Source organism: Dermacentor andersoni, chromosome 4 (genome assembly GCF_023375885.2).
Source record: "Dermacentor andersoni chromosome 4, qqDerAnde1_hic_scaffold, whole genome shotgun sequence".
Lineage (NCBI taxonomy): Eukaryota > Metazoa > Arthropoda > Arachnida > Ixodida > Ixodidae > Dermacentor > Dermacentor andersoni.
In genome coordinates, this window is record NC_092817.1 from 10315525 (window position 1) to 10328174 (window position 12650).

At 46.1% G+C, this 12650-nt stretch overlaps 1 protein-coding gene across 1 annotated transcript in view; it reads left to right on the forward strand.

The window, feature by feature from the left end:
• LOC126535760 (FRAS1-related extracellular matrix protein 2-like) overlaps positions 1-12650 on the forward strand; it is a 252070-nt gene that overhangs the window by 228211 nt on the left and 11209 nt on the right. The window contains exons 15-20 of the mRNA XM_050182550.3: positions 558-716; positions 1982-2270; positions 5563-5671; positions 6363-6555; positions 7698-7802; positions 7965-8092. Coding sequence (XP_050038507.2) covers positions 558-716; positions 1982-2270; positions 5563-5671; positions 6363-6555; positions 7698-7802; positions 7965-8092 — 983 coding nt within the window. The remainder of the gene's footprint in view (positions 1-557; positions 717-1981; positions 2271-5562; positions 5672-6362; positions 6556-7697; positions 7803-7964; positions 8093-12650) is intronic.

Here is a 12650-nt window from a genome sequence, read left to right on the forward strand (position 1 = left end):
CACAATCAGATCGCGCTTCTGGCACGTGCGCCTCTTTTCTAACAGCTATGTTTCGCAAAGTAGCCCAACAACAAGTACTGCTGTGACTCAGCGTCACTTCAGAAGATGGTGCGGTGACATGCTGATCTGCGAGCGCAGGTCTCTTTTTTTGTAAGTGCGTTCTTCTGGCCCACTGCAGAACTTTATGTGCTCTCTCGCTCTGTCTCTTTAAGACACTCTGTTCTCTTTCTTCTTTTGTCTGTCGATCCGTGTGCATCATCCAATACATGTAAAATTGTTACACGCTCATGCTCAAGCCGCGCTCATGCCACACAGAAGAAAGAAGCATGTATACATGTTGGAGAGCACTGGCAAAGGCAATCGAAGAAAATTAACTGCACGGTGTATATTAGCTAATATCAGATTGGAGAACGGAAGGTCATGCTGTATTTTGCTGTTTAACAGGGATGGAACAGGTCTAGCTTGTCCCTGTGAAACAGTTCCATAACGTTAGTAGCCCTGCCGAGTGGACGTCGACGGCACGAACAATGGTTAGGTGGTTCTTGCTGCCGGTACAGGAAGCCGAGTGCAGTGCGCCACGCGCGCCGTCAACGGCGAGGGCGACGTGGGCCTCGAGGTGTACAGCGCGCCGGTCACCGTGGCTGCCGGCCTCTGCCAGCCGCCCGAGGACGGCTACGTGGGCGCCGAGCCTTTCACCGCTAGGCTGCGATACACAGGCAAGTGTGACGGACTCGCGTGTGCCGTTGAAACACGCGACGCGAAAGTTACACGTTCGTGATACGACGGATGGCGCGGTGCATTTCTCCGTTATAGCGCACCGTTCCTTAGCGAGAGCTACACGCTTCGACTATAGCGTTGTGGAAGCAGATAGCCCACCAGCGAACAATGGAGGCTATCAGATATACTGAGAGTAAATGGCAGGCAGGAGTTCCGCAAGGAGCCATTCTTTGACAGAATGAGAGCAATAAATAAGCCAAGCTCGAGAAGGTCCTCACAAGAGTAATCTGTGTTAGAAGTAAACCTTTTTCTTGATTAAAGAAAACCGCCACTGTCAAATTTTTTTCTTGCGACTGAGGGCCCACTTTTGGACCCTCAGCAGAGTGCATTCGCATCAACTGTTTAGGATTTCTACATATGTAGCTCGTGAGCCGTGTAGTGCATAAACATTGCATAAGATTCTGTGTTTCATAGGATGTCAATAAAAGCACTTGTACCAGTCGAATTTATTAGCTTTATAGCATTTAAGTAACCGCTTCACGAAAGTTTAGCTTTCACACATATTCGGACATGTGCCTTGTATCTGCATACTTTTTTCTCAACTTTGTTTTTTGTGCACAGAGAAAAAAAATTGCAAGAAAATATTTTTTTTCAGTATCCTGCTTTTTTTCTTTTCTATTTTTCTGAGGCCCTCCCGTGCCTAAGGATAATCTTGTTTTGATGGTCATGTGGCCTTGTCAGTTGTTCAAACTATCACCGTTTCCTCGAGCACCACCAGGAAGTACAGCGCCGCCAGCAGTGATGCCTCCTGCGCACTTTGTCAGAATTTCAACAACTTACTGTACGCTTCACCACCGTAACACACGCAGAACTAAACTATAATGACCTCTATAGGGAGTGCCTCGAGTCCATCCGCAATTTTTGCAGATTGCCTTTTATGCGAATCATTGTTTCCTTCATACCAGACACTATGCGATAGCGTGGTAGGTTCTTGTCGCGCCTCGTTTCGGGCCTGTCCGACAAAGGAATAATAAAAAAGAATACTTGGTGGGATTCAAACTACGGTCTTCCAGCAAACAGCTTAATCGTATACTCATACTGAAACATACCGCAACAGCTTCCAAGTAGCTCACGCCCTTAAGAGCAATCCTAAGGTGGTTGCCGTCTGTAGGGTATATACACGATAAAATTCTGGCTGCAGCGGATGAATTGCAGATGCTTGCTGAGCACAGCAACGCGTCATCGTATCCTACACGTGGTGCAGGCACGTCCGACCCTCGGGCACCGAATCGAATCCAGATCACGGTGCTGGTTCCGCACCGGGACGGCCTGCTGCCTGCCATCTCAACGCGGCCGCTGTCCAACCTGGAGTTCGCTCTGAGCCCAAGCAGCTTGCGCGTGGGTTTACACCGCTGCTCCAACCTGGTGGACGCGCCGGAGGCGTTTACTCCGCTGGGATTCGTCACCAATGCGACGCTCGACTGGCGCTTGGCTGCCGAAGTAGCCGAGCCTTACCAGTACAGCCGTCAGATGCGTGGAGAGTCGGCGCTCAGGTGATCGGGGCTCCGAATCGTGCCACGAACTTCATTCATAGACCAGCTGGCCGCGTTACGAGAGCAATAATCACTCTTGAGAGGCGTTACCTGTGTACGGCGCGTGTGTAGCGGAGGAAAAATAATCCTTCAATGAGCAATGGCAGGATTGCCTCTCGTTCTTTTCTTTCACGCGATAGTGTTAAGGGCCCCGTGTCGTCGAAAATCTGGCCTCAACGTCCAGCGTCGAACGGCGTATCGGAGTTCTTTTTCGAACCACGAAAACCCAACCACACAGGCCCTCCATGTAGCGCAAGGAAGTCACTCAAATAGCTGAATTTCTCAAGGTAAAATACGTCAGAAAAATCGTAAAGTACGACTTACACACAACCTACAGACATGATAGCATCGGATTGTAATTTGAATATACGAGAAAACAAAATTCTGTGAAGCGGAAACTCAAAAAACACAAACCCCTTTTCCAGCGTTTCTAATATTTATAGAGCGGTCATGGCCTCCGCCGGCGCGCAAATTAGAAAGTTCATAAAGCGGCACGCCCGGTTCCTTGCAACACCTACAGATGGGGCTTACCTCCACCGCATCCCCGCCCACGCAAGAGGCCGCGTTTTTACCAGAAGCATAGCCTTCGCCGCCAGCGTTTCCCGGTAAACATAACGGTTACATAGGCTGCAGTTACCGAGAAGCGTGAGTCAGGCATCCTTTAAATGCTATCGCGTTCCACTCTTAAAGGCGAAGCTTAAGCGTCCTCCCATTTCATTTTTCTTTCTTTTCTTGTAACTCCGTTTACTGTTAAGAATTTCACAAGCAGCAAATGAGTACGCGACATACTCTGAAAGCTGATAGTTTGAGGTATGCACGTCTGTACCTTCCACTGCATTTTTCTTGGTTAATGTTGATTGATGCCGCGTAACGTCCCATGCAAGGTAGCACGTGGGCTCCGGAAGACACCGCCGATGGAGGCTTCAGATTCGGTTTGATTAGGTGTGCTTCTCTTAAGGTGCACCCAAAGCAAAGCGCACGAGCGTTCTTGCATCCCATTTGAAATGCGGCCTGAAACCAAGCTAGCGACCTCGTGCTCAGAAGCACGACGCCGTATGCCCACAGGTCGCTTTCACTGGTCAAAACTGAAACTTTTTTGATTAATATAAGTTTGGCAGGATTCAAGGTTACTGCACCGAAAAAGGGAAAAAAGCCAGTTCAGTGAATTGACAGTCGCCTGAAGGAACAGAACATTACAGCATGTGCCGCGGTTCTCTCCTCACTCGTTCGGATGCTGCACCAGCTTTCATTGATCCGCGCACCATTTGGCCTTTCTGGATACGAGTGCTTTATTGCAGACGTCGACCTTCGCAAGTGGAAAAGCTTGCGTTGCGCCCGCCATCATGTGGCGGTCACATCGCAACACTCGCGCAATATCTCGTCCCAGCTGGAAACTGTCGACCCTACTGCCCCCCTACCGTCACGTGTGATGCGCGATGTGACAGCCGTTCGGGGAAGACATGTTGGACTAGTTGGCAAAGCACAGCTGTTAGAAGTGGGGTGCAAATTAACACGCACATACAAGTATAGACAAGTGGCGCTCGTCCTGTCTATACTTCATCTGTGTATGCGTAGTAATTGGCGACCCTTTTGTGATAACTAAATACATCAGAGGGCGCGAGAAACTAGAGCATCTGCGCAAAATAAAACGACTTACTATTTCACCATAATGCATTCAGAGAGTAGGCGAGGCCGATCGGTTAAACGAAAAGAAGCTTATCAAGCTACAGACCACTGTGGCTAAACATTCATCACCACCAACCCACAACCCTTGCTGACAGACAAGAACTCGGATTGATGCAAGAGAGCATTGGAAAATTTCGTAAACATCCTGAACTTTAATATGTCGTCACATGAAAGTTCGAGGTACTACATTCCACTCTTAGTCATAAATGTATGCCATACATTTATGCTTTAAAGTACTTTGTTTGCATCTACCATCAATATGTTGAGTGTTATTTTAATTATTTCCAAACTTCGTGAGGAGAAACTTTTGTGTCATCGGTTTGTTTTTCACTTCGAAATTCCTGGACATCTAAAGTCCTTAGGAACGATGATTGTTGCAATGTTCCTTTTTTCAATTTTGGGAGTTATTTTGTCAGATTCTCTCACTTCGAGGCTCGCCTCCTGACATATGTAATTTGACTAATAAAACGGTACCTGTTCGAGGCCATTGATAAAAGAAAGAAAGAAAAAAAGGCGCGTCAACCACAGTAGACGCGAAGGAAGACAAGGTCGACGTACATGATATATGTATTTATGTTGTACTGAAAATTTGACTTTAAATATGATGCAATGTTGCATAATGATATATTTGCGTTATTTGCAGTATTTTCTTCATTCCCTTGCCAGACTACAATTTTTTATGGACCTTCTATTTCTTTATTCATGTAAAATTCTCATTTTTCTTTTTCGCGTGTGTAAGTCGACGTTTTTTTTTTTTTTCCTTCGCATCGGCTTTGGTTGACAAGACTTTCTTTTTGTTCACCATGAGACCAGGTGGGTCGATCCCGGAGATAGTGCAGTCTACTGTGCAATGTTGTTTATTTCTGAGCATATTGGCGGTTCTTACACCCGTACCGTTAATATTGACTACTTTGGGCCTAAATCTCGCTTGTTGTCTCGTTGAGACCTACGAGGCTCTATAGGCACGACAGGGCCGTTTTTCGACCAAGAGGGGGCCAGAAAGATATCCCGATCCCACGTACGCCAAATCCGTGTGGTCTCTAAAGGCTTTATCTTCAATATAACTCTGCCCGTACGACGCAGAAAAGGTCTGTAGCTGGCATCACCAACTCAGCCATCGTGCAGGCGCTATATTTAATCAACTAATGAGGCAATATATGATTGTTATTAGCAACAATGGACAGCTTCGTCACTGCGCTTTAGACAACGCTAGACACCCAGCCTAACACCCAATTTTGCAGTACGATCAACAGGCCAGTAAATATAACTCATATACATGCTTATTGGCCAGAAAAATAAACGAAACTCACTTGCACTTGCTCACAAAACCTATTTCTTTGCTTAGAGCTCACTGGGAACTCACGCAGACTCACCAAAACTCCATTCAGCCGGGCTCAATTAGACCCGGACTCGTGAGTGAATCTGATCCTGAGTGAGTGTGAGCGAGTCGACTCACGAGCGGGTTTTCCGACTTATGTGCAGCCCCAACGCTACGCCTGTCATAATTCTCGCATCTAGTGACGAACAGTTTATGACGTCCACGTTTATTTCTTGTCTTGGTTTGCAGATTTTACAAAAGCCTGGACCTGGAGTCGTGCATGTGGAACTGGACAGCTTTCTACACGCTTTCAGAGCTCGTTTCCGAATGTGGTGGCTCTATAAACCATGATGGGCAGGCAAGTCGAAAATTCTCTCTTAGGGCATTTGTTTTTTTGTTTTTCATTTCTATGGGGGCATCAATAGGAGCTCTGTCAAATCCAGTGTCGAACGAATTGATCCGCCTGTTGGTATATTATAAGAAAGATGAAACGCAACCAACGTTCGCAGCTTGTGTTGAAGCGGCATACATATATAATTCAATGGAGGAAAATGCTCTTTGCGTTTCGAAACAAATCTTAACATCTTAAATATTTCGATTTTTGTCTAGTTTGTGTCTCGATTTTTGTCTAATACAATAACAGCATCAGCAAGCCGATACGTATCTATGTAGTACATATTAAACTGGAGAGATAGAATTATACGCCAATCTGTGTCGTAGCGCCAATGTATTAACATATAAAATGACACCACTTACTTGTTTAAAGCACCGGCGATTCGCGAGCCATTTTTCGCAGCAGCGCACAGGTGTATTGCAACTAAGACGCATTTGTGAAGCTTCACTGCGCGTGCAATGACGAGCGTTCTGCTCACAAGTGTCAGGCTGTGGACTCGATCTACATGCCGCCACCCAGCAGCATCTGTGGTCGAGCGTTCTGTGACCACGAAAACAAAGAGTCGGCTGCCAATGGTCATAACGGGGGATGCGTTGCCACAACACGTTGACGCCGAGACGGCCACGGTCCAACGTGCTCCCAATCACCCTCGCAGGCCCTGAACTTGGTGCAGTCGTACGTGTCCATGTCTGTCCCCCTTTACGTGTCGTACGCGCTCCACTCGACCGCCGCGCTGGGTGGCTGGCAGCACAGCGACATGGTGACAGAGCTCAAGATCAGCTTCGTCTACAACACGGCCATCCTCTGGGACCACGGAATCTCCACCTATCTCGACTCTCATCTGAACGGTCGGTATCCACGCAATCGATCGGGCTCACCCGAAAAACGCATGCCTTAAATTTGGATTTGCTACGTGAAGTGCGACAGATTACGCAGGAGAACACTGAAGTCCGGCCGCTCATGCCAGATGTTTTTATTATCCTGGAGACGCACCACACTGAATAGGCAGATGGTGCTACCGGCATCCGGGCACTCATTGTCTACTGTAACTTTTCTGGCAAGACTTCATATTTACTTGTTTCATGCGCTGCCTATTGCTACAATTTACATAACTGACCTTAGTATACGTTCATATGCCCTTGTTTTATTTCATTTAATAACCAAGTGGAAAGAGTGGCTGTTGCCAGCACATGGTGACAAAGACTATATATTTTCACTGAAATAATAATAATAATAATAATAATAATAATAATAATAAAATCATGAGTCATTCCACTCTGTAGAGGTGGATGACCAGCGAAGCTGTGTAGCACGCGACAAAGAGGTGACAGAATTGGGAACAAAGGTACGAATACATTTATTGTCTTGATCGGTGGTCATTGTGACGAAAGGTACGCACACGCACTTATATTTATACATCCGCGCTCATTTTTTGCTATACATTCGTTATATACATTTGTGTTTTCATTCAGCGATATACTGAGGCAGAGAATTTGAGACCGAAATCACCGCACCGACTGGCAGTGGGCCAGTGCCGTCAGCGCCTTCGCAGAGGGAAGGGCAGTATGGGAACGCTTAGCGGCATCGGAACCAGCTGTGGTGGAAGGCGACGACGAATACGCGAGCAGTGGCACGAGTCACTGCTCATGATGATAGTTCTTGCTCCCGCAGATTTGTTGACGGACACGAAAAATGCACGGAACCCTAGCCAAAAACAGCTTCGCTGTAATAATAATAACCGATCGCTCCACGGGCATTACCGGAGTCGAAGACTGCGTACATCAGAGATGCCAGGGGCAGTGTCTCGACTTGGATAGACTGTACATTTGAGAGGAAAACGCACTCTGCACGCAATTCACTTATCACCAATGCTTCCCGAGGAGTACTTACCGAGAAGTACTCCGCGCACACGCACTGTAAGCGTTCCGCTTGCGGAGCAGCCTTGTATGCGCGATGCAGAGTGCACCCCTCGTCTCTTCTCTGCACGCAGGGAGCATATACCCGACACAGATGCGGATCAACGAGAACGGACAGCTGGTCGTGCGATTCCGCACTGTCTCCGGCTTCCACGGGCAGTACATCCTCGAAAGCAGAGGTGAGAATTTCCGCTGGCAAAGTAGAGCCATTAGAATTTTAGAGAAAGGAGAGAGATGTTTTGTGCGCTAAATAATGCTAAAGCACGTGTCCCATCCTGCTGCATCTTACAAACAGTTTGCTCTTTTACTGTTGTCCTTTTGTCTCCTCTCGTGGGATGCAGAATTGAAAAAGATGTCGTACGTCACGTCCGAAGAACAGCCTGACCTCACGTTCACACTGAAGCTCATACGACGAGACGCGACCTACAGCGAAGCGCAACAGGAGTGGGAGTTCGTCTCAGACGTGGCTGTACGTGTCACTTCATTCTTGCTTTTTCATGTTATGCGGAACATTTCTGTTTCGCAATGGTGATGTGAAATCGCTGTGCGACGAGTACGGAATTCAGAGGTTATGAATATGAACTTCGATCAGAAAGCGGTAGAGTGCAGTCCTCTGTAACTCCACAGTGACTGAAACGCGGGGTGCTTTTCAATGGGAGGCTCTCATTAAAAAAAAAAAAAAGCTATCACAGCTAGGGGCCGTCATATTTCTTTTTCTTTCTTGTTTTATGCATAAGCATGGTGTCGCTTCATTTAGAACTGCAAGTTAAGCTCGCGGAGGTCTAATTCAAAGCAATGGCATGTGTACATATACCATTTGTATTTCTTATTATTTTCTTTTAATTCAAACGCATTTTTATATCACCTGTGACAGCTTTGTTCCGTATTTTAGATGGTATACAGGGTGCTTTTTTTAGAGGATACAGATTTTTCATAAGAGGGCTCTTGGCCGGCGGAGAAGGGAGGCTTTGTTTCCGGCCGCAGAGCCCTCCACGTCTCAGTAAGGTGCCTGGTGGTGGTCTCGTGCTGACGATGCCCTCTCGGTGAGCGCATATTCCCCCCTCATCTTTTAAGAGGTTCAATACTTACAAGCATTTGTCTCGCAAACCATATTTATTTCAAGGGAATTTTCCACGTCTAAATCATTTCTCTCGTCGTATTCGAGTGCTGATTGCCGTGCTATCGTTTGATAACGAAGCTTTCCCTCAAGTCTAAATATTTTAAGGCAGTTTGTCGTGTGCGTATCATGGCCACGCACGCTTATATCACCTTCCGTTTCTCTACCACGCAAGGTTTGACTACGGGCTAGTTGGAATTCCATGGTAAAATCGTCACTTACAGCGCAAACATAGACGGAGGACAAAAAAGAACGACGTAGACAAGCGCTTGTCTACGTCGTTCTTTTTTGTCCTCCGTCTATGTTTGCGCTGTAAGTGACGATTCTCTACCACGGTTGCGCTTTAAAACCACGGCGCTGCAATTTTGCTTCAGAGACTTTCCTTTCCTTCCTTCTCCGCCCTTAAACTGGCTCTCTTAACTACTACACGCAGAGACAAAGCAACAGCACGCGCATTAGATCCCATAAATGAGATGAATATTTACAATTATTATTGAGGTTATAATTATATTCGAGTGCTGATTGCTGTGCTATCGTTTGTTAACGAAGCTTTCCCTCAAGTCTAAATGTTTTAGGGCAGTTTGTCGTGTGCGTATCATGGCCACGCGCGCTTATATCGCCTTCCGTTTCTCTACCACTGTTGCGCTTTAAAACCACGGCGCTGCAATTTTGCTTTCCTTTCTTTCCTTCTTCTCCGCCCTTAAAAAAATGAAAAAATGAAAGCCTCTAACCCTACAGCTAGAATAGAACTGACAGAACTTTCTAAGTTAATCAACAAGCGTAAGACAGCGGACATAAGGAACTATAATATGGATAGAATTGAACAGGCTCTCAGGAACGGAGGAAGCCTAAAAGCAGTGAAGAAGAAACTAGGAATAGGCAAGAATCAGATGTGTGCGTTAAGAGACAAAGCCGGCAATATCATTACTAATATGGATGAGATAGTTCAAGTGGCTGAAGAGTTTTATAGAGATTTATACAGTAGCAGTAACAGCCACGACGATAAGGTGAGAGAGAATAGGCAAGAGGAACTTGAAATCCCACAAGTAACACCGGAAGAGGTAAAGAACGCCTTGGGAGCTATGCAAAGGGGGAAGGCAGCTGGGGAGGATCAGGTAACAGCAGATTTGTTGAAGGATGATGGGAACACTGTCCTAGAAAGATTAGCCGCCCTATATACACAATGCCTCATGACCTCGAACGTACCGGAATCTTGGAAGAACGATAACATAATCCTAATCCATAAGAAAGGGGACGCCAAAGACTTGAAAAATTATGGACCGATCAGCTTACTGTCCGTTGACTACAAAGTATTTACTAAGGTAATGGCAAATAGAATCAGGAATACCTTAGATTTCTGTCAACCAAAGGACCAGGCAGGATTCCGTAAAGGCTACTCAACAATAGACCATATTCACACTATCAATCAGGTGATAGAGAAATGTGCGGAATATAACCAACCCTTATATATAGCCTTCATTGATTACGAAAAAGCATTTGATTCAGTCGAAACCTCAGCAGTCATAAAGGCACTACGGAATCAGGGTGTAGATGAGCCATATGTAAAGATACTGGAAGATATCTATAGCGGTTCCACAGCCACCGTAATCCTCCACAAAGAAAGCAACAAAATCCCAATAAAGAAAGGCGTCAGACAGGGAGATACGATATCTCCAATGCTGTTCACAGCATGTTTACAGAAGGTATTCAGAGACCTGGAGTGGGAAGAATTGGGGACAAAAGTTGAGGAAGAATACCTTAGCAACTTGCGATTCGCTGATGATATTGCCTTGCTTAGTAACTCAGGAGACCAATTGCAATGCATGCTCACTGACCTGGAGAGGCAAAGCAGAAGGGTGGGTCTGAAAATTAATCTACATAAAACTAAAGTAATGTTTAACAGTCTCGGAAGAGAACAGCGGTTTACGATAGGTAGCGAGGCACTGGAAGTGGTAAGGGAATACATCTACTTAGGGCAGGTAGTGACCACGGATCCGGATCATGAGACTGAAATAACCAGAAGAATAAGAATGGGCTGGGGTGCGTTTGGCAGGCATTCTCAAATCATGAACAGCAGGTTGCCACTATCCCTCAAGAGGAAAGTGTATAACAGCTGTGTCTTATCAGTACTCACCTACGGGGCAGAAACCTGGAGGCTTACGAAAAGGGTTCTGCTGAAATTGAGGACGACGCAACGAGCTATGGAAAGAAGAATGATAGGTGTAACGTTAAGGGATAAGAAAAGGGCAGATTGGGTGAGGGAACAAACGCGGGTAAATGACATCTTAGTTGAAATCAAGAAAAAGAAATGGGCATGGGCCGGACTTGTAATGAGGAGGGAAGATAACCGATGGTCATTAAGGGTTACGGACTGGATTCCAAGGGAAGGGAAGCGTAGTAGGGGGCGGCAGAAAGTTAGGTGGGTGGATGACATTAAGACGTTTGCATTGATAACATGGCCACAATTAGTACATGACCGGGGTAGTTGGAGAAGTATGGGAGAGGCCTTTGCTCTGCAGTGGGCGTAACTAGGCTGATGATGATGATAAGCGCAGCGAACGTGGCATTTTTGCAGACGAGTTCCCAGGCAAAGGGGACATACCTTGCCGCTAATAACGTGAGCTTCAGAAGCCTAACTAACAGAAATGAATTAACTATCTTTTTTTTATTAGTACTTTCGGGGCGGTTGTGTAAATGGTGAACTTGAAGGCAGTCACGTTTTAATGCACCGTCTTCTTTTTTTCCATCTCGAAAGTCGCATCTAATACGAGATATTTCTAATCGAATTTCAACGGTAAATCCGGGAAACATCGAAACCGAGCGCCGCGGGAGCGCATGGGAAGCTCGGCCCCGCGATCACCACGTCAGCCCGAAACGCCCCGTGAGGACAAGCGCGAGGAAGTTTGTAACCGAACGCCTCGGGAAGTCGCAGCCGCTGCTGACGCGGCACACCTGGCCAGCAGGTGCCGATGTGTGTCGGGTCAGGATTTGCCGCGGCATTCAAACTTGGCCCGACGCTTTTTTACGGGGCATTGCCATCCGACGCGTATAGGGACGCGCTCAGTCTCGATATTGCCTCGACTGTGCGTTGTAATTTGGCGATGAATGTCTCGATTTGTTTGCAGTTCTCAAGATTATTAAAAGATGAGTGTGCATGCAAATTTCACTGCCTCTGAAACTGCCATTTAGACAACTGCCCGGAAGGCACTAATGAATAATTTTATTAATTATTTTTGGTGATTAGTCTTCTGAAGCTCACCTTATTAGTGGCAGAGTATGTCCGCCTCGCCTGGGAACTCGTCTGCAAAAACGCCGCGTTCGCTACGCTTATAACCTTTCTCTATATAAATACATTTTACCATCGTCATAAAAAATCTATATTGTCTAAACAAATGCACCCTGTATATGTAATAGGCAGAAATTACCTGTATCACTAATCGCAATGTCCAGATAAATAATAAGATAGATTTACCAGTTAGATTTCTAATTATTTACTTTAAGATACCGGTTTCAGTTGTGAAATTGAAACTGATCAGTATAGTGAAGCTATGTTTTCTCAGCAGAAATCTTAAGCCTAGCACCAGTTACGAGAGTCAGGCCTTAAAGTGTGCTAAGAAGTACGTTGGCGTTCCGGCTAACAGTTTCCCAAAAGCGTGGGTCAAGCCGTTTTTCAGTTGCAATCAGTGAATTTTTTTTTCCAGATTTCCGAGACGACCATGTCGAAAGGCTAATCCAGTGTTTCACGAAAACACGTCGCGGGAGGAAGCGACATAATGGAAATAAAGCATACCCTCGCCAGTAAAAATAAATATAATGACGACGGACGTTTCAGAGTCCATAAAGGTCCTTTGTCACAATAAAGGTCCTTTGTTCACAAAGCTGTGGTGACGGCTTATGTACGAAGTAGATC